General features: G+C 34.2%; 2 protein-coding genes across 2 annotated transcripts; one reads left to right on the top strand and one right to left on the bottom strand.

Moving 5' to 3' along the window:
- Positions 1–2511: 2511 nt before the first annotated feature.
- On the bottom strand, positions 2512–14766 carry LOC145562145 (protein ACTIVITY OF BC1 COMPLEX KINASE 8, chloroplastic-like). Its single transcript, XM_081622334.1, has 21 exons — positions 14097–14766; positions 12051–12186; positions 11356–11522; positions 9924–10044; positions 9733–9833; positions 8715–8813; positions 8431–8541; positions 8259–8338; positions 8022–8091; positions 7527–7600; positions 7376–7445; positions 7164–7252; positions 5843–5967; positions 5313–5393; positions 5158–5218; positions 5001–5055; positions 4814–4912; positions 4613–4702; positions 4062–4121; positions 3851–3974; positions 2512–3258 (listed from the first exon to the last, which is right to left on the bottom strand). Exons 1-20 carry the CDS (start codon positions 14622–14624, stop codon positions 3858–3860), a joined length of 2334 nt encoding a protein of 777 aa, XP_081478460.1. The 5' UTR covers positions 14625–14766; the 3' UTR covers positions 2512–3258; positions 3851–3857.
- A 5329-nt stretch (positions 14767–20095) lies between these two features.
- Positions 20096–20704, top strand: LOC145564714 (pectinesterase inhibitor 9-like). The gene has a single exon (XM_081624938.1). The coding sequence runs from the start codon at positions 20096–20098 to the stop codon at positions 20702–20704; it is 609 nt and encodes a 202-aa protein (XP_081481064.1).
- The last annotated feature ends 5073 nt before the right edge of the window (positions 20705–25777 follow it).

Genomic DNA, 25777 nt, shown 5'->3' on the forward strand with positions numbered 1-25777 from the left:
CACAGCCATTGTGATTTACAATGCATTCTCAATTCAAATTAACATAATCATCTTCTAAGGCTCTAAACCAATAGCATTCAACATCGCATGAAATACCTTGGGAACTTCGAATCTCCTCTCTTTTTACCATTACCTCTAATAATTTAGAAGAAAGAAACCAACCCAATTCTTGACGCTCGAGCTTCATGCAGTGGAATCTAGGAACCATTCAAAAACAGCAAGGTTTCCAATCTACTACTATATACTTATACATAAAGCTTATTATTGACATAAAGTATTAAACAAAAATAAACTACGTACCATATTATATAATGAAAATGGTATTTCAAATTAAGCTTCCTCAAAGTTTGCTTTGTCTTGTACTTTCTACATCTATAATATTTACACTCTATTCCTAAGAAAAAAAAAAAAAAAATGAAGGCGATGAGTGTTTTTCTCTTGTTTTTGCTAATTATGTATTTTCTTTCACTAAGCCAATCAAAACAAGGATTAGAGACAAAAGAGTTCATGCTATCCAATGGTTCTATTACTATGGTAAGTTGATGCTTCATCTCCTCTCTACTCTTACACGTACGCGCTCACATTTACATGATGTTTTATCTATTGATGTAGGGCAAAGATGAGCATGGCAAGGTAAGCATTGAGAGCAAAGAAAATGGGCAACAAGATGATGGTGTTTTTGAGCATGAAGATTACATTTACACTCAATTTTTGCCTTAATTAATTAACTTTTATGCTTCTTTCTGATTTCGAACCCCTGATCTCAGGAACAATTGAGGGTTCTCGTACTACTACGGCTTGCATCTCAGTGTAGTTTATTCCTCTTCAATACACTCAATATTCTAGGCCCTCTTGTTTAGAAAAGAGAAATGCACTGTAGCTTTTAGGATTTTATATGATGTACTTGTATTTTTTTTCTTAGTATATTAGTCTACAGTCTAGTTTTATTTTACAAGTATTCATTAGTTTAATTAATGGGGCCAAAAAAAAAAAAAAAAAAGTAGAGCTGACTGTAATAAACTTTTTACGTGGAAAGGATGAACTACTTCTATAAGAATATCAAGAACACCTTTTTAAAAATTTAATCCAATTGCTGTAAGTGATGTTTTACTTGATTATTGTGATATAACTTTTTGCTTGATGAAATTTAATTATAATACCAAATATTTACCTAAGTATAGGAACTCACTAATGATGATATTAAACACACAATTAATCTGCTTGTTAAATGATTTGTTTCCCCATTGCACATACAGCATGCCTTCCACTGAATCACATATTTCTTCTTCATTGTTAAGAGAGAGGGAGCAGGTTTAGAGCACAAGCAAGAGTTGGCATAAGTATATTATTTCTGTCTGAAAATTATAGTCACATACTCACATTATACTAATAGTCAAATACCTTGCAAGACAAAAAATTACTCAAATTACCACTACTAATTTAGTAAGTATGAAAACTCTTTATGATTTTATAAACCTTTTGAAAGATGCAGAAAAGACTAATTATACGCCTTATACCTTGTAGAGTTCTGGTTGACACATTGTGAGCTAATCAAATCCAACATAAACCATGCCCATGTTACGCGACCATTACTTCTAGAGAGAGGAAGGGAGTAATAATTTATTTGTCCTTCATGTACCTCTAATACAATTTTGGTACATAAACCGACTAACGGTCTCCCAGCCAATTTGGTATACAATAATTGTAGTAGCATGATGGACAAAGAACATGTAACGCAGAAAATCCACATCAAATATGCTATTTTATGTACAAGTAATGGAAAATGGAGGTGATTATTATAATGACGAACAGCTTACCTGATTCCCCTTAAATCACTGCAATTTGATTGGTTTGGTCAAAGAGTATAAAATGCGACAACTGTTTGAATGTGGATTTTTGGATTTAACTTAATCTGGGAAACTTCCCTGTTAATTTTGAAGCAAATTAAAATGCTGTTATAAAGAACACCAAAAATTTCTATGATTTATTCCAAATGCATTAAGTATCATATGATAAAGTACAATTCAATGGAATTTCTTTCAAAAATAATTAAAAGAGAATAACCTAGGAAAAATGACTAAGATATAACTCGATTTGGAATATTATATTTAAAAAGTGGTAAAGGTACATGCAATATATGGAATTTACTTGATAATTCCAGTTCTTATATTAATTTTTTGGGCTTGGGGAAGCTAATAGGCAATAGCATGGATGTTTGTGTAGATTAGTAGATTAGTAAGTAATTATATAGAATAATGAAACCAATAATAGGTAAGCTGAACATACAATGTACAACTAGAGAAGAATAAACAAAGATTTATGCCATTCTCCTTGGTGCTTTCAGGTAAAGTATTAACAAAGAGGACAAGAAACAAAAGACAGGCATATAAGGGTATCAAGAAGCTGGAAAGCTTAGCTCTGATCTCGAAGCAGAGCACGAGGAAGCAAAATTACAGCGATTCAATCACCGAAAAGACAGGAAATAACAGTACAAAATGAATTGAGCAAAGGTGATAGATAAAAGATAGCAGTTTTACTTACCATGATTTCATATAGCTAATCCAACCTCAATCATATTCATATTTAATTACAAGAGAATCCGCCTAACAGCATACAGAGGCTATATGAACAACAGCAGGAGTTCTGCAAGCCAAACTCAAACAACACTGGTATATTACAGTATATCATTTGCCGCGAACTCGAGAATGAAGTACCCTCTCTACTTTACAGTTAGTGTACATTAGCTAGTACTCGTACATAATTTCACAATATGAATTTATACAATATATACTTTGACCACTAAAGGGGGCAAAAATTTTCTGGTCTAACTAACCAGGTAGAGCATGTGGGAATGCAAGCGTGATGTATATGAAACTACAACCCTTTATTTTTCACTTTTACAAATGCTTCAAAATTTAGATTAAAATTTACCAGAACCATCCTTCAAAGCTGGACTTGGAGGTTCCTTCAGAGATCAATCTGACAATGGATATGATGACCTGCTTGCTATATACCTGTCAAAATGGCGCAATGCTGTAGTTGGACAGTAAGCATGTCTGATCTGTGTTTACATAAACCAGTCGAGAAAGCACACAGTAACTCCATTAAAAAGTGTTAAATTGTAGAATCAGCACCCTTGACAACAGCTTTGCTATTCAAAAGGCTGATTTGGCCATAAAGGCCAATTGGAAGCTGAATCCGATAATGTGGTTAAATATGGTTTTGATGTGGGTCGGTATATATGTGCATAACCACAACCTACAAAATGTTTGAACAATGTTGTCAGCCTACACTTGATGAATAAAAAGGTAGAACTGTAACATGGTGTAGGACTAAAGATCAAACATAACTCCCTGAAACAGACTTGCAAATGTGTATCAAAGATAAGAAATGCCAAGAGTTCAGTTAATGAAGTAATTTTACAAATATAAATTGCTAATTAAGTGAAATCAAACAAGGGACTTCCAGACCAGTAGGAGCTTCTTAAACTACCAAAAGCATGGCGATGATGGTGAATATAGTCCCAAAATTGAAGTTTCGTGTTCACAGAAGATAAAGTTCATGATACTGAAGAGCATCATCAAGGATTTTGGCAGCATTGGCTCTTGCAAATTCAACATAGGCACTGTTATAAGGTACCAAAAGTACATAATAATGCACGCAGTTCCCTTTAAAATCTATTGGCTATTATACTGATTATCTCCTCAAATGTTGCTACAGCATGCACTTGGTAATTTGGTATCAAAAAAAACTTTTCTGCCATCGTAGATTCGAAGCCTGGTTCCGCTGACTTAAAAATAGATACGACACAGAGAGACCCAGAGACCAAAATGCAAATTATGTCACTTACCCATCGTTCAAGCAGTTCCAGTAATCAGTCTCTCTCTTTGGTCCAATTTTTTGACTTTAAGTACACCAAATAAAGCTTGAAAGCCGAAAAGTGCGCACACAGTATAAGCAGCAATGGCGGGCACCTATAACGGACACAAATTTATATGATTAATTTATAATTCTATATATATAACTGCGCTATGCACAGAAAGAACAAAATATTCACTTACTCGAATTGAGTGGAGATACAAAATTGTGGCGAGATTCACCAAGGTTCCAGCAACCACAGCCTGTTAAATTCATCAAATTAAATAATAATGATCTATAATTATCTCTGTGATACCAGGTAAAACAGAACAATTCAACTTAATAAATTCAGAAACAAGTTACCAACATGAAAGATACGTAAGTTTTAATTCCAACACTAAATCTTTTTTTGCGGCTCAATCAACATCTAACAGTTCAAACAAGTTTGTTAAAGAACCAACAAGTTCTTTCACAGTTTCACCAAACAAATTGCTGGAATATATGTAATATATCTCCCGAATTGGAAACAATGTTCAAGAAAGAAAAGTCTAGACATTTTCCATGAATGGATTATGTCACACTAATCTTAGAGTTTTCATTTGTTCACCAAGAGCAGAGAGAGAACTTGTTGGGTGGGGGCTTATCTAACTGCATATACAGCGTTTGTACTTTATTTACTTTTTTTTTTTTCCCCTCCTTAGGCCATTAGAATTTCTAACTATGCCAAAAATAAGTATTATGCCAGATGACATACACTTCCTATTGTCTTCTGAACAGCTGCTACACGCTGGAAAGATCTCTCAGACTCCAGAGCTCGAACACGAAGCTTCAAGTCTCCCTTTTCCTATTGTAAATACAAGGCCATGTCAGAGGTGAAGAATAGAAAGCCACCATGAAACCACGTCTAATATACTGCATGTACGTCTACAGTTTCAAAGTTCAATGAGGTAACTACCAGTCGTTCAATAATCTCAGCCAGCTTCTCAACTCTATCTGCCTGCCTAAACAAGTTGTAGAATGCTTGAGATTGCCGGTCCCATCTCTTTCGGAAATCCTAGACAAATTCGAAATATACATTGAGAGTCAACAACAGTAAGCGCTGTTTGGTGGATGCAAAAATACGAAATAATAATTAAATCTACCTTCACAAGAACTTCAACACCAGCTTCACGGAATTTGAGCAGTTCTAGAGCATAGCTGCAAGGCAAGGATGTGAATAAGCAATTGACAAACAAATTTTTTTCCCAACAAAAAATTCTTAGAAAAAAGATAGCTCATAAAATTTGAATTTAAACTTACGGTTTGGCTATCTCAGTAATATCAAATCGAGGATCAAGCCCTTTCCCAATCCCATCTAAAACTGCAATTCGAGCAATAAAATATAAGGAATTTCAGTTATTTTGGTTCAGTTATTTGTCAAAAATAATAATGAGAAAAGAATTTAAGTCAAATACCAGAGAATGCTCGAACAACAAACGTGAATGTAGCAGGAAATCTGAAAGGTTGGTCTGCAGAGATTGACAATAAATCTTCCCCTGAAAAGTTATGCCCCACGTTAGTCATCACCCAACAGTCTAGGACTCATTCAGTAATAGCCAAGGACAAATTTTAAAGAGCTTCTTCGGCTAGATGGTTCATCCTGGTTCTCAAACTTGAAGGGCATGGTGTGGAAAAAAGAAAAATAACATGGATGTTAATAATACTCCATCCAAAAAATAGTCACATACTTGCATGTACTATTACAGGACTCCTAGAAAAAGATGTCACCTTTCTGTATATAGTAATGGATTTTAATTCAGAAAATAACATTTCTGCACTTGAGTAATGACTAATGAGGGGGCGGTGGCACGGACATTGTCAGATTTGTCACATTCTAACTTGCAGCAGAGCAAGTCTGCATATGCCAAAACTCAAAACCAGAGATAGGAAAAATTATGTGTAGTTGTATGGTCAATTGAGATAGTGTTATTGGAATTAATTTTACCAATTGCAGCTAGCCTTTGCTTTTTCTTTTGAAGTTTTTCCTCCTTGGTTAATGGCTTTTTGAATCCAAGTTCCGCTGCTGCCATTTCCTTCTCTTTCCTTTGGGCCGCCAAACGTTCCTCGAAACTACATAAATGAAACTCGGTCACTATGATTGAATGTTAAAAATAAGAAGAAAAAAAACCTCGAATTAGGTTTTTCATACGAAGTACTCCCTCCCTTTTTTCATAAGTGACACACTAGCTATTGCTCAGAATTTAAGGAGAAATGTATAGGGTGTATAGGTAGATGACTTGCTGGTGAATTATATATTAGGATGTTAGATGAGAGAAATATAAAAAAAGTATGAGTGGGGACTATGAAGAGAAATAATATAAAATGTAGTATTGGGGACCAAAGGAGAGAAATATAATTAAAAATAGTATAAAGACTTCGAAAAGGGAAAGTGTGTCATTTAAAACTAACGGAGGGATGATGTACTATGGTCAAGATCTCAAACCTCCGCGTTTTGAAAGGGTACATTAACCAAGATGCATCCACTTCTAAAACGACAAGCTAAGGGTAATGCGCTTATCTAAACTCTAAAGCATCCATTTAGCCGTGCACCAGTCTTTTTCATAATTTTTTCTTTGGGAAAAGGTAATGAGTACATACGAAGTTATCTATTTAAGACGGAAACAAATATGGTGTCACCAAACAAAAGAAGGCTAAGGGCCTAAGGTCATAAATGTCATGCCCTAAAGCTATCATGTACTACTTCCATTTCCAAATTTCTTTAAAGTTACTATTTGAACATATATTAAGGCAGCTGGAGAGAGAGTGTTGATGTGGTAAATATTACTGGGTGTAAGAAAAAGGTGGATAGCATAAGAGAGATAGTGTAAAGAGGAGGGTGGGTGTAAGAGTGAAAAATGTGTAAATGACTAAATACTGTGGGGTAAGGTAGTAAATCGGGTTTGCCAATAAAAGAACATAACTTTTTACACAATAACACTAGCCAGCAAGACAATAACTTCCTAATTGAGTATAAATGCATAAAATTCTTAGTCGATCATACAAAGCAGCAATGTAATCTCATACAGAACTAAAAGTCCATTATAACATCAACTGCATAATGTTAAAAATGGGTATCGTGGTCCAGTAAAAGCTGGAATGCTGGATACAATCTCCAATAAAAATGAGTATTAGATACGGTGCACCCAATGTATTTTTTGTATATTATGATAATTAAAGGATGATTATTGCTCATTTGATTATCAAAAGAGCAAAAATAACCTTGGGTGCATCTTGCACCCGGGTGTATATAAAATTTTTATAGTTACCTATCAAGGAAGAATTTCGCTGTTCGTCTCACAGCAGTCATATCTCCAGTAGGAACTAGAACGCCCATTTGAATCATAGATTGTAGAACCTGCAAACAAGGTATATTAAAAAAAAAAAATTAATATATTAAGATGGCAACTAACTAAGCATGATCATTGGCTGTTTGGGTATAAATCTCAACAAACATGATTTTTTTTTTTTTTTAAAAAACCTTGTCTGGGTCCTTCTCATAGACTCCATAAAATGCCTCGAGCAAGCCCTCTCGAATGTTTGAACTGATACTGCAAGGTGCAATAATAATTTTTTGTTAAGCATGAACACAATTTCAGAGGTAGATGAATAATGTATTCTCAGAAATTTACCTTCCCATCATTCCAAAGTCATAAAATATCAGCCTTCCACCATTCACATCATCAACAGCAATATTTCCAGGGTGCTGCCAAGAAAAAGAGAAAGCACTTAGAGTCTTCAACTAAAAAGCAAATTTGAAGTGTAACAATGATAAATATCTTAGAAGCACTAAGACAGCCAAGTTTCAACCATTATTCCTTCAAAGCATAGAACAATGGGGGAGAACTCTGAAACACTCAACAGAGAATGTACATATATTTTCATTGTTTTATTTTCTAGACATTACTGTTAAAGATTGTTTATTTTGCTAAGATAATCACCGCAGTCCTTGTCAAAAGTTCTGAACACAATAACTTCAGACTTGTAACTTAATTGTATCATTGAATAAGAATAGTCTCTTTTTTTTTGTTTCTTTTTTTTTTGGGGGGGGGGGGGTGCTGGGGGCGCATATTTGTCAATCTCCTAATTTAAGCTATAGGAAAAGAGAAACAAATTAAAATACTCACTGGGTCAGCATGGAAAAAGCCATGAGAAAGTATTTGTTCCAGATAAGATTCAACAGCATACCGACCTAACCTGAAAGACCAAAAATGTATAATGATAACATCTGTGGAAAAGCAATTGAGTTCTCTAGCAGTAAGCATCATTCCATGGAATACCCATTTTCCAAGAGGTGCTTTGAGATAATTATTTTGACTTAATACCATTCAATGGCATTATAAAAATATAAATTATACTCTTACCTTTTGCGATCAACTCCCAACTGATCTAAAGCTTGAATTCTATTTATCTTGATCCCCGGGACATACTCCATGGTTAAAATCTACAACCAACCAAAATTTCTTCAGATGAAAATCAGAGTGAACCAAAATATGCTTGCTCTCCTAACATTTTAAGAACACAGCACTGCCAAACCTGCGGGGTAGTGTATTCCCAGTAAATTGAAGGAACCTTGACATAACTCATGTTTTTGAAATTGCTAGCAAATAGTTCTGCATTAGCTGCTTCCTTGGTGTAGTCAATTTCCTGAAATATCTTACATCTAGTCAACAAATTACATCAAATACATATATGTGCCAAATACCAAACTGAAAAAATGAAATTCATATATGCATACAGCACTCTGTAGCATTCAACATATATGCCATAGAATTTTGCCAAACACTAAGGGTCATGAATTTGTAAGTCCAGATTTAAACCTGGTACAATACACTAGCACACTCGTCATAAATTGCCACCCAATCTCTCTTTGCACCATCTGATTTTGGGTCAAGCTTCTGAAGATATTCAGCAATTACCTAGCAAAACAAGTAAAAAAAAAAAAATGATTGTCAAGCCTCCTACATGTATGCTCAGAAAGTGATAATGTAAACCTTAGAAGTTATCAACACAAATGGAGAAAGACAATTTTCACAAGGCCCACATTGGTCGATCATACATTGTTTAACCAGCCTGGCAACTTCAATAATGAATTCTCTTTTGGGGAGAGAGAAACGCGCGGGGGGGGGGGGGGGGGGGGGGGGGGATCAAAACCAGGAAGCATTAATATGTATTTATTCTTCAACCACATTAAACCCATGACACCAGTCCAAGTGTATACTGTACATTCCATCCCATGTCTATCAGTCCACTTAATATCCCAAATTGTTTTTCACATTTGTACTTTTTAGAAAGTTGTTTTTGATACCCATATTACAGTGGCCCGTGTTTTTTTTTTTAAGTATCCACTAATACATAATGGTAAAAGGCCATAAAACTTATAATAACTCGTACCTACTATTCCATTGCCATTTGGATTAGGTGTTTATTTCACAAAGGGGTCTTCTATTATCTTTTTAACTTGCATTTCATTTAAATCCAAAGGCATTACGCATTTCAACAGTACTTTTATTTAAGATTCTAGACTAGTTCAATAGAGCCAGCATGCCCTGTCAGCTTAAACATATTGCAAACGTTGTAGCATGGAGGGGATATAAAAGTACAGTAGAAGATTAGAAAAATATATTCATACTACAAAACAAAGATAATTTTTTAGCTACCAGGTGGTACAGGTTGTATGTACGCTATGCAGTATGTAGACCTCATTCTTGATTATCCTAGGAACATCCTCATAACTGGTGCTTCATGAAATTTGGTTTAAGGATGCTGATGTCACACTAAGAGCTAGTAAGAATAAAAATGTAAATCAAGAAGAAAGAAACCTAATTAAACACCAACCCTTAGATTTTTGAGATCAATATCAAAGAGATCCTTGAGCCCAGGCCGCTGCACTTTAACAACTACATCCTGTCCTTTAAGTCTTGCTCGATGAACCTGACCTGCAAAACCAAGTGTATCACATTATTTTACTTTATTTTTGTTCAACCAGTGAAGAGGTTATAAAGAGATTTTAGAGATCTAACAATTACCAAGACTTGCAGCTGCTATGGGCTCAAAATCAAAGCGCTCAAAGGTATCACTTAAGGGACCTCCAAGCTCCTCTTCAACAATAGATACAGCTGTCTCTGATGGAAAAGGAGGAACTTGATCCTGCATATCAATAGAGGAAGGGTCAGACGGAGTATTACTTCAGTACAAAGTAGACAATGTTCAATAGATCTTTAAGAGAGTCGTATTGGTAATTGATAGAGACTTGATGTGGAGTTGATTAATTTTCAAAAGGTACAAAAATTACAAGATACCAATAGCCTAATGATGGATATTCTTCATTTTTGATCCCTAACTTAGGCTTTGTTCTCCTCGGCCTATTTAAATAAGTTTTTGCAAAAATATTGTTTTTAATTAAAACAAGTTAAGCATTAATATAAGCGTAAAATCCGTAAATACATAGAGTAGCATAATATAAGCTAAGTTTAGCAAAGATAAGCTTTTTTTTTCAGCAAAATAAACTGAGGAGAACAAAGCTTTAAAAAGTAGTTGAATTCTCAGGTTTAAATGAATTGCCAAAAAACTACTTGCAAATTAATGGTTTCATTCTTGAAGGACTTGAAACTATACATGGAAAATCTAGATTATTATCATATCCATTCTTTCCAAGCACAACTATAATTCGAAATGTAATGATCTGTGAATAAAAGAAAGCCACTAGAATCCGATAGCTACATATTTCTACCGCCAACAATTTCACATGACCATGCATCAGAAAATGAAGACGCTAATAGAGTAAGCACTAAGCAGTATCCTTCCTGTCTTTAAACATGCATGGGAGTCTGACATAGCGAACTTGTCATGTTCCTATTGAACGAATCCCTTCCTTTTAAAAAGTTTGAAATTACTCTTATGAATAGTGCTTAGACAATTATACCCTCTAAAATGTTTATAACCTTTTTATGGAACTCTTAATACCCTACCTTTTAAAAAGTTCGAAATAATTCTTATTAATAGTATTTAGACATTTTTTTTTTTTTTTAGGCAATAGTCTTTAGACAATTATACCCTGTAAAATGTTTATTTACTTTCTCCCTTCCTTTTAAAAAGTTTGAAATTACACTTATTAATAGTGTTTAGATAAGTATACCATTTGAACTGTTTATTTACTTTTATTTACTTTTTTCCCTCATTAATGTTAATTGCCTTTTTTTAAACTCTTAAAAAGAATGAGTGGAAATTTATACCCTTAAAAATATTTGTTTACCTATTATCCCTCATTAATGAGGCCAATAACTAAAGTTGTAATATAAGGCTAAACCGAAAGAGCTCTTCGGATATGGCTATATGCGCACATCGCGATCCTTAGCCCTAGTTATTATAAAGTTTATGACATGATTAAAAAAAAAACAAAAAAAAGGGGGGGGGGTAAAAATCAAGAGCTTCCTTCACAAATTTGGCCAGGGGAATCACCTGAAGTTCTGAAAGCTGATCAACGTATTCTTGAGCAAGTATATCCACTCTTGTGGAGAACTGCTGCCCAATTTTGATAAATGTTGGACCAAGCCTCAAGATATTTTCCTTCAACCATTTAGCAAGAGTCATCCGCCTCAGCCTTTTCTTCTCTTCAGTCATCCCTCCTGCAAATCAGGTTGAAGTTTGTTTTATCCTTTAGAATAAAGAACACAGAACAACAGGACTAATGTACCAATGATGTACTTCTAAAAAGGATTTTTCTCTAAGGGTAAACTGATAAATTGCTAAGATCTACCAAGATATACCAAAGAAATAAAGTGCACAGAAGAATGATACAACGTTGTTTAAACATAATATAACGGCCAACATCACTGTTTACCATAAGATAATACATTAAACATAATATAATGGCAGCTTTAACTAAGACAGGTGTCAGTTAGTAACTCGTCAGCAAAAGAAATAGAGTGGAGATTATGGTTGATAGGAGAGATCTGCCAACCAAAGTCAGACAAGATGACAGGTATGATGATCAATGATGAAAGAAATTAAGTCAGCCCCTTGTTGAGAATCACAGTTCATAATAAAACACTTCATATCAAATGAAATATGAGTACACATCCCATTACTGTTACAGATACGTATTCACCTTTTTATAGAGCCCCAAATCAAAGATTCAACACCTACATTTTTACCTTTATAAGAGAACTTCTGATTGCTCAACCAAACTCTAAAGACAAATTTCAGAACAAATCCCCAAATTTCCAATGTCCTTTGTATCGTTGAATATGTTTTGAATCTGCTCCAGCGGCCTCCAGGTGCAACAGAAACCTACACAAAGCAACTAAGTTTAAATTATAATGTCATAATATAAACATGATATGAAATAATAACATGTTACAAGCAATTAAACACTCAAATGCATATCAGTCTTGTATCTTGACAGTATATTACTGCCTCCACTTTCCATTTTCAGAGTGTCCCAAGTAATGTTTTTACACATACTTATGTAGTAATTTTGTAAAAGTTATATCAATTTCTCTTCCAAAAAGCACCAAACTTTTTCTCTTTGCCCAAAACACTTTCTCCATACACTTTCATTTAATTTATTCTACATTAACAACATTTCTAGATCTTCACCCCACTTTAAAATGGGGTGATATATATGGGATGGAAAGGGTACAACTAAAGGAAAAAGAAACATATTCCTATTGGACCTTTATTTGCATGATGAGATTACTATGATTAAAAATCATTTCCTGTAATCCTCAGCTTCATGCCTTCACCATAAAGTTTACCATGCTGTGCAGCAAATGCTCTTGTTCAGGCAGGCTCCAATTCAAACTTCCTGGTAATATACAACTAAATCCTTATAAATGGTTTAAGATTAACATAGATTCTTGAAACTTCGACTGCAGAGCCATCTCTCTGATTACATGGGGCATGGCTGATTATCCCAATAAAATTATGGTGAGATGAGCCAGAAGGTATATCTTAATAACTATTCACACTTCGAAGTCTCACTCTCTTCCATAAAAGTCACGTACTTTAAAGTAATTGAAGCATTGTCCTCCAATCACCTCAATATACTTTAGTATAGATTTGGACATGAAAGACTCTCATATTCCATGATAGAGAGACAATATCAACAATATAACACATCATTATTATTAGCTTTGATGGCTAGAACAGGTTTCCTAAATTGCCGGGAGGTCCGATACTTGGTAGCAACTACAGAAATGTTAATTTGGTCACTAATCATGAGTTCATGGAAGGAGCCCAAAGAATTTTCCCTAACTCTTACGAAGGTGTTGGCATGCGGTAGTTATATGCTCAAGCTAGAAAGAAGTTGGTAGCAAGAAAATACATGTGCTTACAATGAAAAGTCTAAGTCTCACAAGTAGAGTGTGAGGTGGGATGGAGTGTCCATCAGCCAAATGGAAAGCATTTCACATTTACACCACTATGCACTTTAGAGTTAAAAAGTCAGAAAGGGCTCTCCAACAAATATAATAAAAACCCATCCTCCATTACTTCAACTTTGAGATAACAAAGGAGACAGAAGCAAAATCAGAAGGTTGACTTAAATTGGTTTAATTGTAAAATGCTGTAATCGAATGGACACAACCAGAATGACAATGTAGTTCAAATGCAGTGTGTAATGCCCATTTGCACATCAGAATTCATGACAAAGTGAAACTGATAGAAGAAACTTCAACTCAAGCAATAATAAATCTCTCTCCAATACAGAACTATTCTAGAACCTTGTTCATATTCATCATACATAGAACCATTGTAGGGTTTTCCTAATTTGAAGGGATAAACAACCGAAACCAAATCCAATGACCCCAATCTTGGTGATGGTTATTCCGTTAAACTTCCTCATTGCATGTTTATTCACCTCTCCAACAAAATAGTACTCCCTCCTTCCCTAAATTACATTCCTACTTCTCTCTATTATGTGAGGAATAAATGCTAGAAGTAGGAATGTAATTTAGGGACGGAGGGAGTAATACATTGCTCACAACAAACTTCTAATACAGTAATACCTTCCCAAAATAGCACTACAGAAGCATAAATTTGCCCCCACATTACTGCACTTCATAATTCTAAATCCAGCAAAAATTATTCACTAAACCAGTTTGCAATAAGTCAATAACAAATACAATAAGCTGCAATTGTCAATAAATAACACAACAAAGAATTAAATATTACTAAAATGTAGAACTATGATGAACTACCTCTAATTGATCTCGACCCCCTTGCTTAAACCAAGCTTCCTCTTGTCCAATATCCTCTATTGTCTTCTTCTCCGGCTTCGTTTTCTTCTTCTCCGGTATCGCTTTCGCCTTCGTCTTCTCCGCCACTACTTCTTCCACCTTAGCACCAGAATCTTCCTCCACCACACTCTTCACCGCCGCCATACTATCACCATCAACAAACTTAACTAATCCTCCATTAACAGCACCATTCTCACTCCCCTTCACTCCACCATTACCACTCAAATAACTCTCAATCGAACCATTTCCGTTTCCATTACCATTTCCGTTCAATTTCAAGCTATCTACTCCATTAATCACCGGAATTTCTCTCTCCTCCGTTGACGGAACCGTATTCTCCCTCACAGCACGAATTCTCTGAAATCTAGGGTTTCGAGAACTGCAAATTCTAGAAGACGAAGAATAGAATTTAATTCTGCGAAATGTATGCTGATTAAACGAACTAAGCTCGAATACAGAATGAGAGGTCAAGGAGAGAGAAAGCGCCATTAATTTACAGTAGAGAGAGAAAATGAAGGTTCTAGAATGAAGCTTCAATGTCGATTTTCATGGAGTTTGATGAGAGAGAAAGAGAAGTAGAGGTTGAGAGCAGAGTTTTGCAGAGAGAAGAAGTTCGGAAAAACGAAGAAGAAGACAATATTTTGTTTATTTTTAATTTTAAAAGGAAAGTAAAAAAGGGTGGTCAAAAGGATGCCACGTAGGAAGAGATAGATGAGAGTCGAGATTATAGAGAGTTGTGATTGGGTGAAGAATGTTGAGGAGGTGTCTTTGCCACAAGCGGGAAGTTTTAGTGGAGGTTTTGTTTGTTGATTATTTTGGGATTGGAATTTTGTGAATTTTTGTGGTGAATTTTTTTGAATAGGGGTCCATTACACCATTAACACGTTTAATTTGTACCAAGATTATGCTTGGAATTATACAAGTAGGGAAATGAACAAAGAATTATGGGATTGTTGTATATTGTGTTGTGACTGTAATTTTGAATTTTGCTTGTTGTGTGATTAAGATTTATGGTTGAGTTACTCAATTTTGTTGAATGATTTGTGATTATAACAGTTCAATTATAGAGGATTCGAGTATTGAAGTCGAGGGGGAAGATCTAACTACTTGGGCTATCCCTCACTCTCATAAGTTAGTTTAATTGATTAATGTCTTGATCCTAGAGGGTTGATACTCAAAATTGTAACTATTCGCTTATTAGCCGATAATAAATGATGATAATGAAAATAATTTTAAGTATAACATATGAAGGAAATAAGTATTGTAATACTCGTGGTAATGCAATTTCATCCCCTAGCATGTGTTTTCTTCATGAGAAGCTATTGCATGCAGATGTCTGCACGCAAATTTTCGTGTGACTGGCTTGGCTTATATGTTTTACTTGTTGGCTGATATGATTTTTGTGTTAGCTAATATATTCTTTTTGTTGATTGATATTTTTTTTTCCCTTTTGTTGTTTGATATTAGACATCATTTGGCTTATATGTTTCTTTAGTTGGCTAATATATTTGTTTTATTGGCAGATATGTATATTTTAATTGTTGCCTTATATATTTCATTTTGTTGGCTGATATGTTTAATTTGTTGGTTTACGTGTTGCTTTTGTTAGCTAGTTTCATCCTTTTGTTGGCTGATATGTTGTATTTGTTGGCTGATATGTGTCCTATTGACTTATTAGTACCTTTTGTTGGCTAATACATTTTTACTAATGTCTTTAATGTTGACTGATATCAAACCACCGAACCCAGGCCACCGCACCCATAAACCACCGAACGCCGCCACCATCACCAGCGAACGACTCCACCTTCGCGAATGCCACCACCGCCAGTGATTTGCATCCAGCCAGCGAACGCCACCATCACCAGCGAACGCCTTCACCTTTGCATCCGTCATCTACTTTCAAACAGAGCAGATCATCAATTTTGATTCAATGCTAATTGATGTGAATTCTGATTTTGATTTAGATCTAGGAAAAAGAAGGAGCAGAGGAGAGAGAAAGAGAAGGGAAGAGAAGAAGGAGAGGGAAAGAGAAAGCAAAATGATACGGACGCATAAACTATTGAGTGCGGACGTCTGCACCCAATAGTTTGTGTTTCTTTATATTTTAATTACAAGTAGCTAATTTGACAACTTAGATCCACCAACAAGACAAATTTCTAACAAACAAATCTCCTCCACCACCACCATTTGTGCCACTTTGCAAGCCACATAAAAGTCAGAACTATGCCAAAACTAACAAAAAGCCCAACTTGTCAAACATGGTTTGAAAAGTGTCATAATACAATAATACATACGCCAAAACTACACACTTGTTACAAATGTAAGTAGCCCAAAATCATATCATACGAGCTGTGAAAGTTGGGCCAACACACATAATCATACGAGTATAATCAATGCCACATCTTGATCCTAGGAAATTGATGGAGAGTATAGTGTAGAGATCAACTATACGCTAGTCATGAAACTGAATCATCCACTTAAAGGCCAATACCCATCTTATCGTAGGCTTGGCCTGTCTTTCAACTTTCAAGTTACACAAGTTCAAACAATGACAATCTTCACTCGACTTATACATATCATCAAACAAATTATACATATCCTCAAACAAATCTATCTATAACTTTATACTAAAGTCGAAACCAGGAATGACACATGTCATCTCCTGGTTAAAAATTTTCCCTCCAAAAGTTTTTTTTTTTTTTATTTTATTTTTTTGGTCAAAGCTTTTTAGAGAAGTTTTTAATACAAAATACAATAATATTACATTTCCTATTTGATAAGTATATTCCATTTGTACACATTCAAACAAAGATATATATATATTTTTTTTTATACAATATTATGCAATAATAGTTTGCTATCTATAACTTTGTAATGAAATTCATAGTTATTTTTATTAGTCGTGCATATCGTATTCTCTCCGTTTTCTTTAGTGTGATAAATATTTTTTGTAACTAAAGAACGTTCATCCTATTTTGCAATTAGGTATAAATTTTTATAATTAAATAATAGTGTTAAACTAATGATAAGTATTAAGTATTTAAAATTACCGTGCATGGCACGGGATTTAACCTAGTTATACATATCTTCCATCAAATAATTTATATCCTCCAATCATTTATACATATAATCTAATGATATTTTCTATTGGCTATATGATATTATGGCCGGATGATATCATTTATTGGTTATATGATATCATTTATGATTGTATTTATGATATCCTTTATTGGCTGAATGATATTCTCTATTGGCTGGATGATATTCTCTATTGGCTGGATGATATAATGGTTTGATGATATCCTCTATTCGCTATATGATATCATTTATGATTGTGTCTATCATATCCTTTATTGGCTGGATGATATCCTCTATTGGCTATATGAAATTATGACTGGATGATATTCTCTATTGGCTATATGATATTATCCAGTCATGATATCATATAGCCAATAGAGAATATCATCCAACCGTAAAGGATATCATCCATCCAATAGAGGATAACATCCAGCCAATATAGGATATCAAAAATCCGTGCTGGACTGACAAAACATTTTGTCAATACAAGATTTTCCTGATTTAATGGCTATAACCTATAATTAATATAATAGTGCCCGATAAATATTATGAGAAAGTTGTGGCATGCTTATGTATGTATCAAGAATTTTGAGCAAAAGGTTAGAAGATCAAACTTTAGACCCTTAAGTTTTTGCACGCCACCATTTGGGTGGAAGAGCAAGTAATGCTTGTTTTGTTATACTATGTATTTCGATATTTGTCAATGAAAGGGTCTGTTCTCTTCATATTATTTTCAGTTCAATTCACTTCAATTCTTAATTTTCCTTCTCTCATAAAATATTCAGTTCAATTCAGTTCGGTTCAGCTCCAATAAGTTCAATTCAGCTCATTTCGGTCAATCAGAACAAGCCCTAAGAATCTTAACTTACATATAAAACGTACTCCTCTTTATCCGATTAATATCATAATATAGAATCAAATCTTACAATTCTCCTTCCCGATATTCATCTCAATAACAGAATCAAATCTCACACGTACAGCTTGGAATGACGTATTAACTTTGTATAATTATGGAAATACGGAGTATAATAACACTAATATATATATCGTTAAATAATACTACCACCAACCATTGAAATGAACTAATTAAATGAAATTATCAATTGAAGACAAATAACAACAACGGTTCTCACGTTAACATAGATTCAGCTCGAAGTTCAAGTGTATTATTACTGATGGCACAGTGACAGAGAATGCAATGGTATGGAATTAAAGGTATTTGCAAATTGGCAATCATATTAACAAATAACAACCTCTTATATGCATGTGTGAAATATACAAGTAGACTATAAATTCCAGCAATATGCATGTGTGAAATATACAAGTATGTAATGAGGCAATAGCTTCCTTCTAAATGTAGATCGCCCAAGGAAAACCTTTATTTGGTCCAATTGATTATATATATAGTATTTGTTAAATTCGATTAATTTTATAAATATTAAATACTATACATATGACTTTTTATCAATGAATTTAATATATAAAAAAATATTTATTGAATTATTTCCCACCTTTTTTCATTAATCACCAATTCACCATGCATAACCAAACGTAAATAAAGATTAAAGCAAGATTTCACTTTTGCAATTTTTTTCTCTTTTAACATATCTACAATGTCCATATATTACACTTCAATTTTCATTTCTTATACTTGAAAAAAAGTATATTATATAAAATTTGTTAGATCCGGTTTAAAAAAGTGTGCTTTAATAAAATTCAAATTTATAATTTTCAATGCAAATACATGATTAAAGATGTTATTACTTAATAGTTAAAGTTATGCATTGATAAATAAACGTGAAAAACATAATAATAATTATCGTTACGGAGTAGTGAAAAAAAAAAACAAAGAGAAAGAGAAAGTATTAAAATATGCTTTGTGGTTTAAAAAAAAAAAAAATGCTTTGTATTTTTTTGACGGAAAAGTGTTAAAATATGCTAGATTGATAGTTGTAACGTGTCATAGACTCATAATACTTCGTATATAATTTGGGTAGCACTCCATTATCAATGTCCACCATTTTATATTTCAACAATTCTGTTTGTTTTGGTCTAGTGGTTATAGGCTTATAGCTTGTCCTTCAACTCATAAAATCATTATTCAAATTTTATATGGACACTTTAATTTCAGGATGATAATTTTTTACTCTAAAAGTGCACCTCAATGTCTTCAACACTCTGAATAATCGAACCTGACCTAGTTTCTTCAACTAGCAAATTAAAATAATAATCATTGTGCATTTGTCCAAATTTATTTTAAATCCTTTGTAATTACTCTCTCAATTTTGTTTAAGTGTCTTAGTTTGACTCTTCTACTATTCACGTATATAATTTTGATCAATGTTTGTGTTATTAACATAGGATCAAATATGATTATATGAGTACCTGTTAGAATTGTATCAAGGTATAATTTTTTAATATATTATTTTTTTATAGTTAAAATTTATTGATAATTAATAAAATAATTGTTTAAAGTTCTACATTAAAAAATATATCAATCAAATTAAGACAAATAGCAGAGAGAGTACATACATATAATCAATAATTTATGTTTATATGGAGAGATCAATTAACACACCTTTGACGGCCTTGAGGAATTCATGCTCACACGCCATACCTTTAGAAAAAAGAGCTAGTAGTACAATTTTAATATATTTCCATGTGAATTAATCAATCAATTAACTAATGACATGCAAATATTAATTAAATTCATGATTACGCACCTAATGATGTCCTACAATAATAAATTAATAATGCACTTCTATAATGTATGTAAGTAACCAATAAAAACTACTCCTTGTTTGCATTATATAATGTTAGTCGTAGACCCTCAAATTTCATGAACAACTACCATGCAAAAAATATCCAACCTTACACTAATCATGCAACTTACACACTTCTCCCTTCTCTCAACCTCCATCCTCCTCCTCTCCCTCATCGCCGTCGAATCCGCTACCTCATCCAACCCCAAAACCCTTCATGACTTTATCAAGAGTAGTTGTCAAGTGACCCTCTATTCAAACCTTTGCTACTCTACCCTTTCAGCTTCCTACAATGGTGACCCGGATCTCGGGAAGCTAACCTATGTTGCTATTGGGATCAGTTTCACTGAAGCCAGTCGAACAGCAGATTATGTAGCAGCTATAAATAATAAAATATCTGCCAAAGATATGGCGGTTAGAGATTGCGTGGAGTTGACGAAAGAAGCCGTAGGTTTGGTTAGGAAGTCGCTAAATGAGATGATGGTTCTGATGAGTAGTGGAGCTGGACGGAGAAATGAGAGAGGAAGGAGGAACAAAAGGTTTGAGATAAGTAATGTGCAAACGTGGATGAGTGCGGCGATTACAAACCAAGATACTTGTATGGAAGGGTTTAACGATGTTCAGGGTGGGAAGAAGGTTGATGATGAAGTGAGTGAAAAGGTTGGTTATGTTGTGAAGTTGACAAGTAATGCTTTGTCTTTGGTTAATAGTTTTGCTGCTAATGCATAATGTGTGTAATGACTCACCTGTAATGTTCGACCCAACAAAACGTTACATTTTGATACAACTAGCTAGTCTTAGACTCTTAGGTAACTTGATTTTATGTCATGTTGGCCTATTGGTTGAATTCGATTATTGAGGGGAACTATTAACTATCCGTCTCGTTTGTAAATTATATTGGATGAGATTATTAGTTACACACCCATTAGAAATTATAATAAACCTTGTATTACCATGGACTTTATATTACCTCTCTATTGTCTTATTAATATTCCCCTTTACTTCAAATATATGTCATGTTAACTTTCATGTTAGAATCACATTCACAATGCAAAATATTGAAATTTATACAAGAATCAACAAAATCAGTTTCCACTAATCTTCACAAAACAAACCTGAAAAATCTCATTTCCAAAAGAGGGAGGCCTTGTCTAAGAGAAATTAAATCAGCCATCCACCACGAACTCGAAATAGGCCATTATGTTCACAACAAATTATTAGTCTAAAAAACAGAGTTACAAGGCATCATTAATCGATCTCTGGATGCGCTCGGAATATGATAACATCAAGGACTAATTTCTTATTCTGTTCTCCAACAGGCACAAACACACAGACATCATCTTCTTCCAGTTTATTATCAGGAACAAAGTGTTTCCAGCCACTTAAAAGTCCAACATTGTTAGAACTTAAACTAAATGCGCACGTCCAAGTTTTTTCCTTAACTCGAAGGATCACTTCTTGATCGTTCCTCAATTTGCGCCTGATTTTCCAGTCCTTGGAAAACGACTGAAAGAACATGATATACATCATCAGGAAGTGGCACGTATAATAATCTAAGCAAAAGTACTTAAAAAAGTTTATTGACACTGATTATTTGATGCAATAAAGAAAGAAAATTTACCAGGAAAAATCGTCTACGAACACTAGATGGCCTCATCACTTCAATCAAAGGATATTGGTATTTGTATTGAGCTGCTGCTATCCTTGCCTTTTTAAGAGCCTGATTTTTCTCTGCTTCAGTTGCTTGTCTTACACTTGATTCACAAAATGTCCTGTTTTCGTCAGGGGTAGTTTTTCCAGCTGAAAATTTGGTAAAGCATCACATCATTTATGATACAAGGGAAAACATAGAACATCTAGCTTAAGAGTATAAACTAAAGAGTAAAGAGTGTTTATTCTTCGCCTAGCTAGTAAGTCGGTGTTATAAATGTTCGTACAAAACCGGAAGGATTCAAAGCAAATTTCATACATGTTCACAAGTTACTGTAGTAAATAAGGGAAGAAAATGGAAGAGAGTTTTAATGGAAAGTGTGAAAGTGTTTCCAAGTAGACATACTAAACACAGAGGACGGAATTTCATGCTTATAGTGTTGTTCTTGCTCAATTCCAACCAAACAAGCTACAACTTGAGCAACTACATACGAGTAACGCATTTAAATTTTCAAGAGAAAAGAATTAACATGAACTAACAGGTACACAACTGTAAAACATAACAATGTTGTGCTTACTTTTCCCATTAGAATTGGCTGTTACTTCTCTAGCTCTAGCAGTCGCAGCAGCTCTCTTTGGCGTACTGTCCTCGTCTGTACTGGTCTTTTCTTCATCAGAACTCTCATCTTCTTCATCTTCGCAAAGACCTTCAGTAGATAAAAGAAAGAGTAGAAATATATATAATTTATTAACCTTTCTCATTATAGAGAACAAACTTATTATCAAGGACAAATACCTTTCTTATGATTACTGCCAGAGTAATGGCCCTTAGGAGTTGCACCAGAGTTGTTTCGCCTTTTCCTGTTTCTGGAGGCATAATCAGAATCATCATCTCCTAGGCTTCCATCTTCACTTGAAATCTCTTGTACATCTACATTGGATGTAGTTACTGGGGTCGGTTGAACAACTACTGGAGTCACTCGGAATATGCTAACATCCAGTACAGATTTTCCAACATTTGAGCCGACAACAGGAACAAACAAGCACACATCAAATTCTTCTAAGAAATTCTCAACAGCAAATCTTTTCCAGCCACCCTCAAATCCTCCAGTATATCTACTGCAAATAAATGTGCACACCCATGTTTTATCTTTCACGCGGAGTATTACTTCTTCGCCTTTCTTGAAAACATGCGTAGGTTCCCATTCTTTTGGAATCGACTAAAGCATAAAAAAGGTTATCAGAATATCAATCAAAGTCTTAATCCCATAAGTGGAGTCGGTTAACAGAATATATAAGCATAAAATATTATCGATGCCAAAGTGGTAAATTGGCAGAAGAATGAGCTTACCATAAAAAATCGCCTATAGACACAAGATGGTCTCATAATTACAGTGAAGGAATTAAGGTATTGTTTGGATGTATCCCTCGCCTTCTCCAAAGCCTTTTCTTTCTCTGCTTCAGTGACCGGTCCTCTATTCGAAATGTATGTTAAACCATAAGACTTTTTTCTTTTAGGAATAGTCTTTTCACTCTTTTCAGCTGAAAAATCATCACAAGAGGAAACATTACATTACATATATAAGTTTAAGTCATCACAAAAGGGTCAATCAACCATTTGTTTTTTTCCATTCAAGTCTCAACTGCCTTTAATTCAATCAAACAGAACTAATTTTCTCTGCAATGATGACCAGTTCAAGAAACTACGTAGCACATACTATTGATTCGAAATGCAGTGAAAAAGAAAACAAATGACATGCATATATGCACAAAAATTAAAGAACTTACAAACTTTGTAGGACCTTTTCCTTGAAAAATTGGATGGCACTTCTCTTACTCTTTCAGTAGCAGTTTTCTTTGGAGTAGTAAAATCATCTGATGAGACGGAATTCTCTTCATCAGAAGTATCATCCCCGTCATCTTCATCATAACCATCTACAGAGAGATTGAGAGAGTTAGAGACACGAATACATGAAAAAGTTCACTACATACACTTCTACTTATGAGCCCTACCATGGTTCTTTCTACGCTTGCTTCCTAGAGTATCAACAAAGTCATCATCTCCTTGATTTTTATCAGTGACCTCCTCAGCCGAAGTCTCTTTTGCCTCTCCACCGGAATCATCACTGCCATCCGAGTTTGGCTGTGGACCTTTTTTAACAAAATAAGAAGCTTCTTTCTCACATAGATTTGCTTGATCAAAGATCAAGACCTTAAAGCATTCATGTCTATTGTACTTGAAAATCAGCATATCTGACTTCTTTAAGGAGTATGCTTTCGCAAACTCTTGCCACCCATCACCACGAAACATTACATCATTCTTTTCTTTTTCCAGATTGACATGCCAGGTAACTCCATTAACCTTGAGAGCTACTTTCTCAGGTAGATGTGTCCTCATGTGATCAGCAAATTTCTTGGGCAGCATCTAATTGTTACACATTACAAAATCCAACATTGTGAGGAGTAACATGAAGGAATTAACCCCGGAAATTTATAATAGTGACAAAGGCAATGAAATGCATTCAAATCTTTTACATCAAATTTATGAACTTAACTATGTAAAGATCAAACACCCAAATCATATAACTTAAGTAAAATAATAGAGATTCAATGAGAAGAGTCCTTATCTCACAAGTGTATTCAAGCAATGTGTTGTTTGTACACAGCCCATAATAATGCAGGAGCAAGTAGCTAGGCAGTTTTGCACTGGATACTTAGTTGCAAATTAGTATTATTCTTATATAGTTGTAATAATGTACGAGTATTTACTTATTTGTTTTATTTACTAGGAATCTTATACTGTTATACAGTTTTTATAGACATTGATAATATGAGCTGATCTTTTGTGCCTAACCCTATTAAGAGCACTCTTGTTAAGAGTATAGGCTGTTAATAAAATGAATATCATCTTATTCGGTGCCATTCCTAAAAAGATCATATGCAAAGCTTCATTCGAGTTCAAATCTAAAGAAAGGCCCTTACGAAAAAGACATAAAATTTTCAAGGTCTCATCTACTGATTCTGATGCAACCATCTTTTTGACAGTCTACTACCCTAAGATTAACAATCTTCAGGCTTCAGCCTATACTAAATGAAAGAACACGCTGCAAAAGAGAAGGTTTTGACATCGGAGGGATAAATGGTGCAAGATGAATGGTGCTTTACATGGCAAAAACAGTATAGCAATGATACTTAGGACCCAACACCAGCTATAACTGCTAGTTCATGGCACCAGTGCACCATTACTAGAGTTTCAGTCAAGACAAAAAAAAAAAAAAAAAAAAAAAAAAAAAAAAAAAAAAAAAAAAAAAAAAAAAAAAAAAAAACCTTGTTTGATATGTGGTCAATGCAATAATCCTAGTGTTTGTTCAGCTACCTAACTTCTGTATCATTAGAGAAGCATGCCTTTTTGAAGTGTCACATGTAAACTATGTCCAAAAATAACTATACTTGGTACTAACGAGGGGAGGAAGTATAAATGTAGGGTTGTGAGACAAATGAAAATAATATAATAAATGTACTAGAAAAAGGGAGAAAGGAAGAGAGATATAGAGAGTGAAAAAGGGTTGGGGTGGGGCCACCTAAAAGGTCAAAATGGTTTTACGTGCAAAAAAGACAAAAAAATATTGGGATCACAACTACTGAGAGTATATTTTGTACCATTAAGGATTTTGTACGTACCATTGAAATTGTATTGTGTACCACTGAGAGTATATTTTGTACCAGTGAAGCTCCAATGGAATCAATTGATAGCTTAATGGGACATTTAAACCTTTTTTGAAATACCACTGAAATTATATCTTGTACCACTGAGAGTGTATTTTGTACCACTGAATCTATAATGACAAAATTTAAATCCCGCGTGAGATGACCAACCTGCCCTATGAGATACTTTTAAATCTCTCTCAACCCTCCATTTAGAATACCTCCTAACAAGGGTTGTCCAATTCACTGAAAAGTCTACGATATAACAATAATTCACCCTGAGACCACGTAGATGCACCTAGACGTGTCAATTTGGGTGACTGGTCGGGTTTGGTTGAGTTGAGTCGGATTTAGTTAAAGTTTGAGTTATGCTAAACATTTAGCTCATACCATTTGAAATTTGATCAGATTAGGTCACTTTTTGACAAATGATAACTGTTAAACCCT

This window comes from Chenopodium album, chromosome 10 (assembly GCF_948465745.1).
Source record: "Chenopodium album chromosome 10, dcCheAlbu1.1, whole genome shotgun sequence".
NCBI lineage: Eukaryota > Viridiplantae > Streptophyta > Magnoliopsida > Caryophyllales > Amaranthaceae > Chenopodium > Chenopodium album.

Excerpts from the sequence above, each read along its gene's own strand:
- LOC145562145 (XM_081622334.1), bottom strand. The coding sequence starts at position 14,624 with ATGGCGCTTTCTCTCTCCTTGACCTCTCATTCTGTATTCGAGCTTAGT. Across the intron at positions 5,968-7,163 it reads GCGAAATTCTTCCTTGATAG|TTTCGAGGAACGTTTGGCGG; the intron begins GTAACTATAAAA and ends TCATTTATGTAG. Across the intron at positions 5,394-5,842 it reads GCAAAGGCTAGCTGCAATTG|GGGAAGATTTATTGTCAATC; the intron begins GTAAAATTAATT and ends ATAACTTTTCAG.
- LOC145564714 (XM_081624938.1), top strand. The coding sequence starts at position 20,096 with ATGCAACTTACACACTTCTCCCTTCTCTCAACCTCCATCCTCCTCCTC.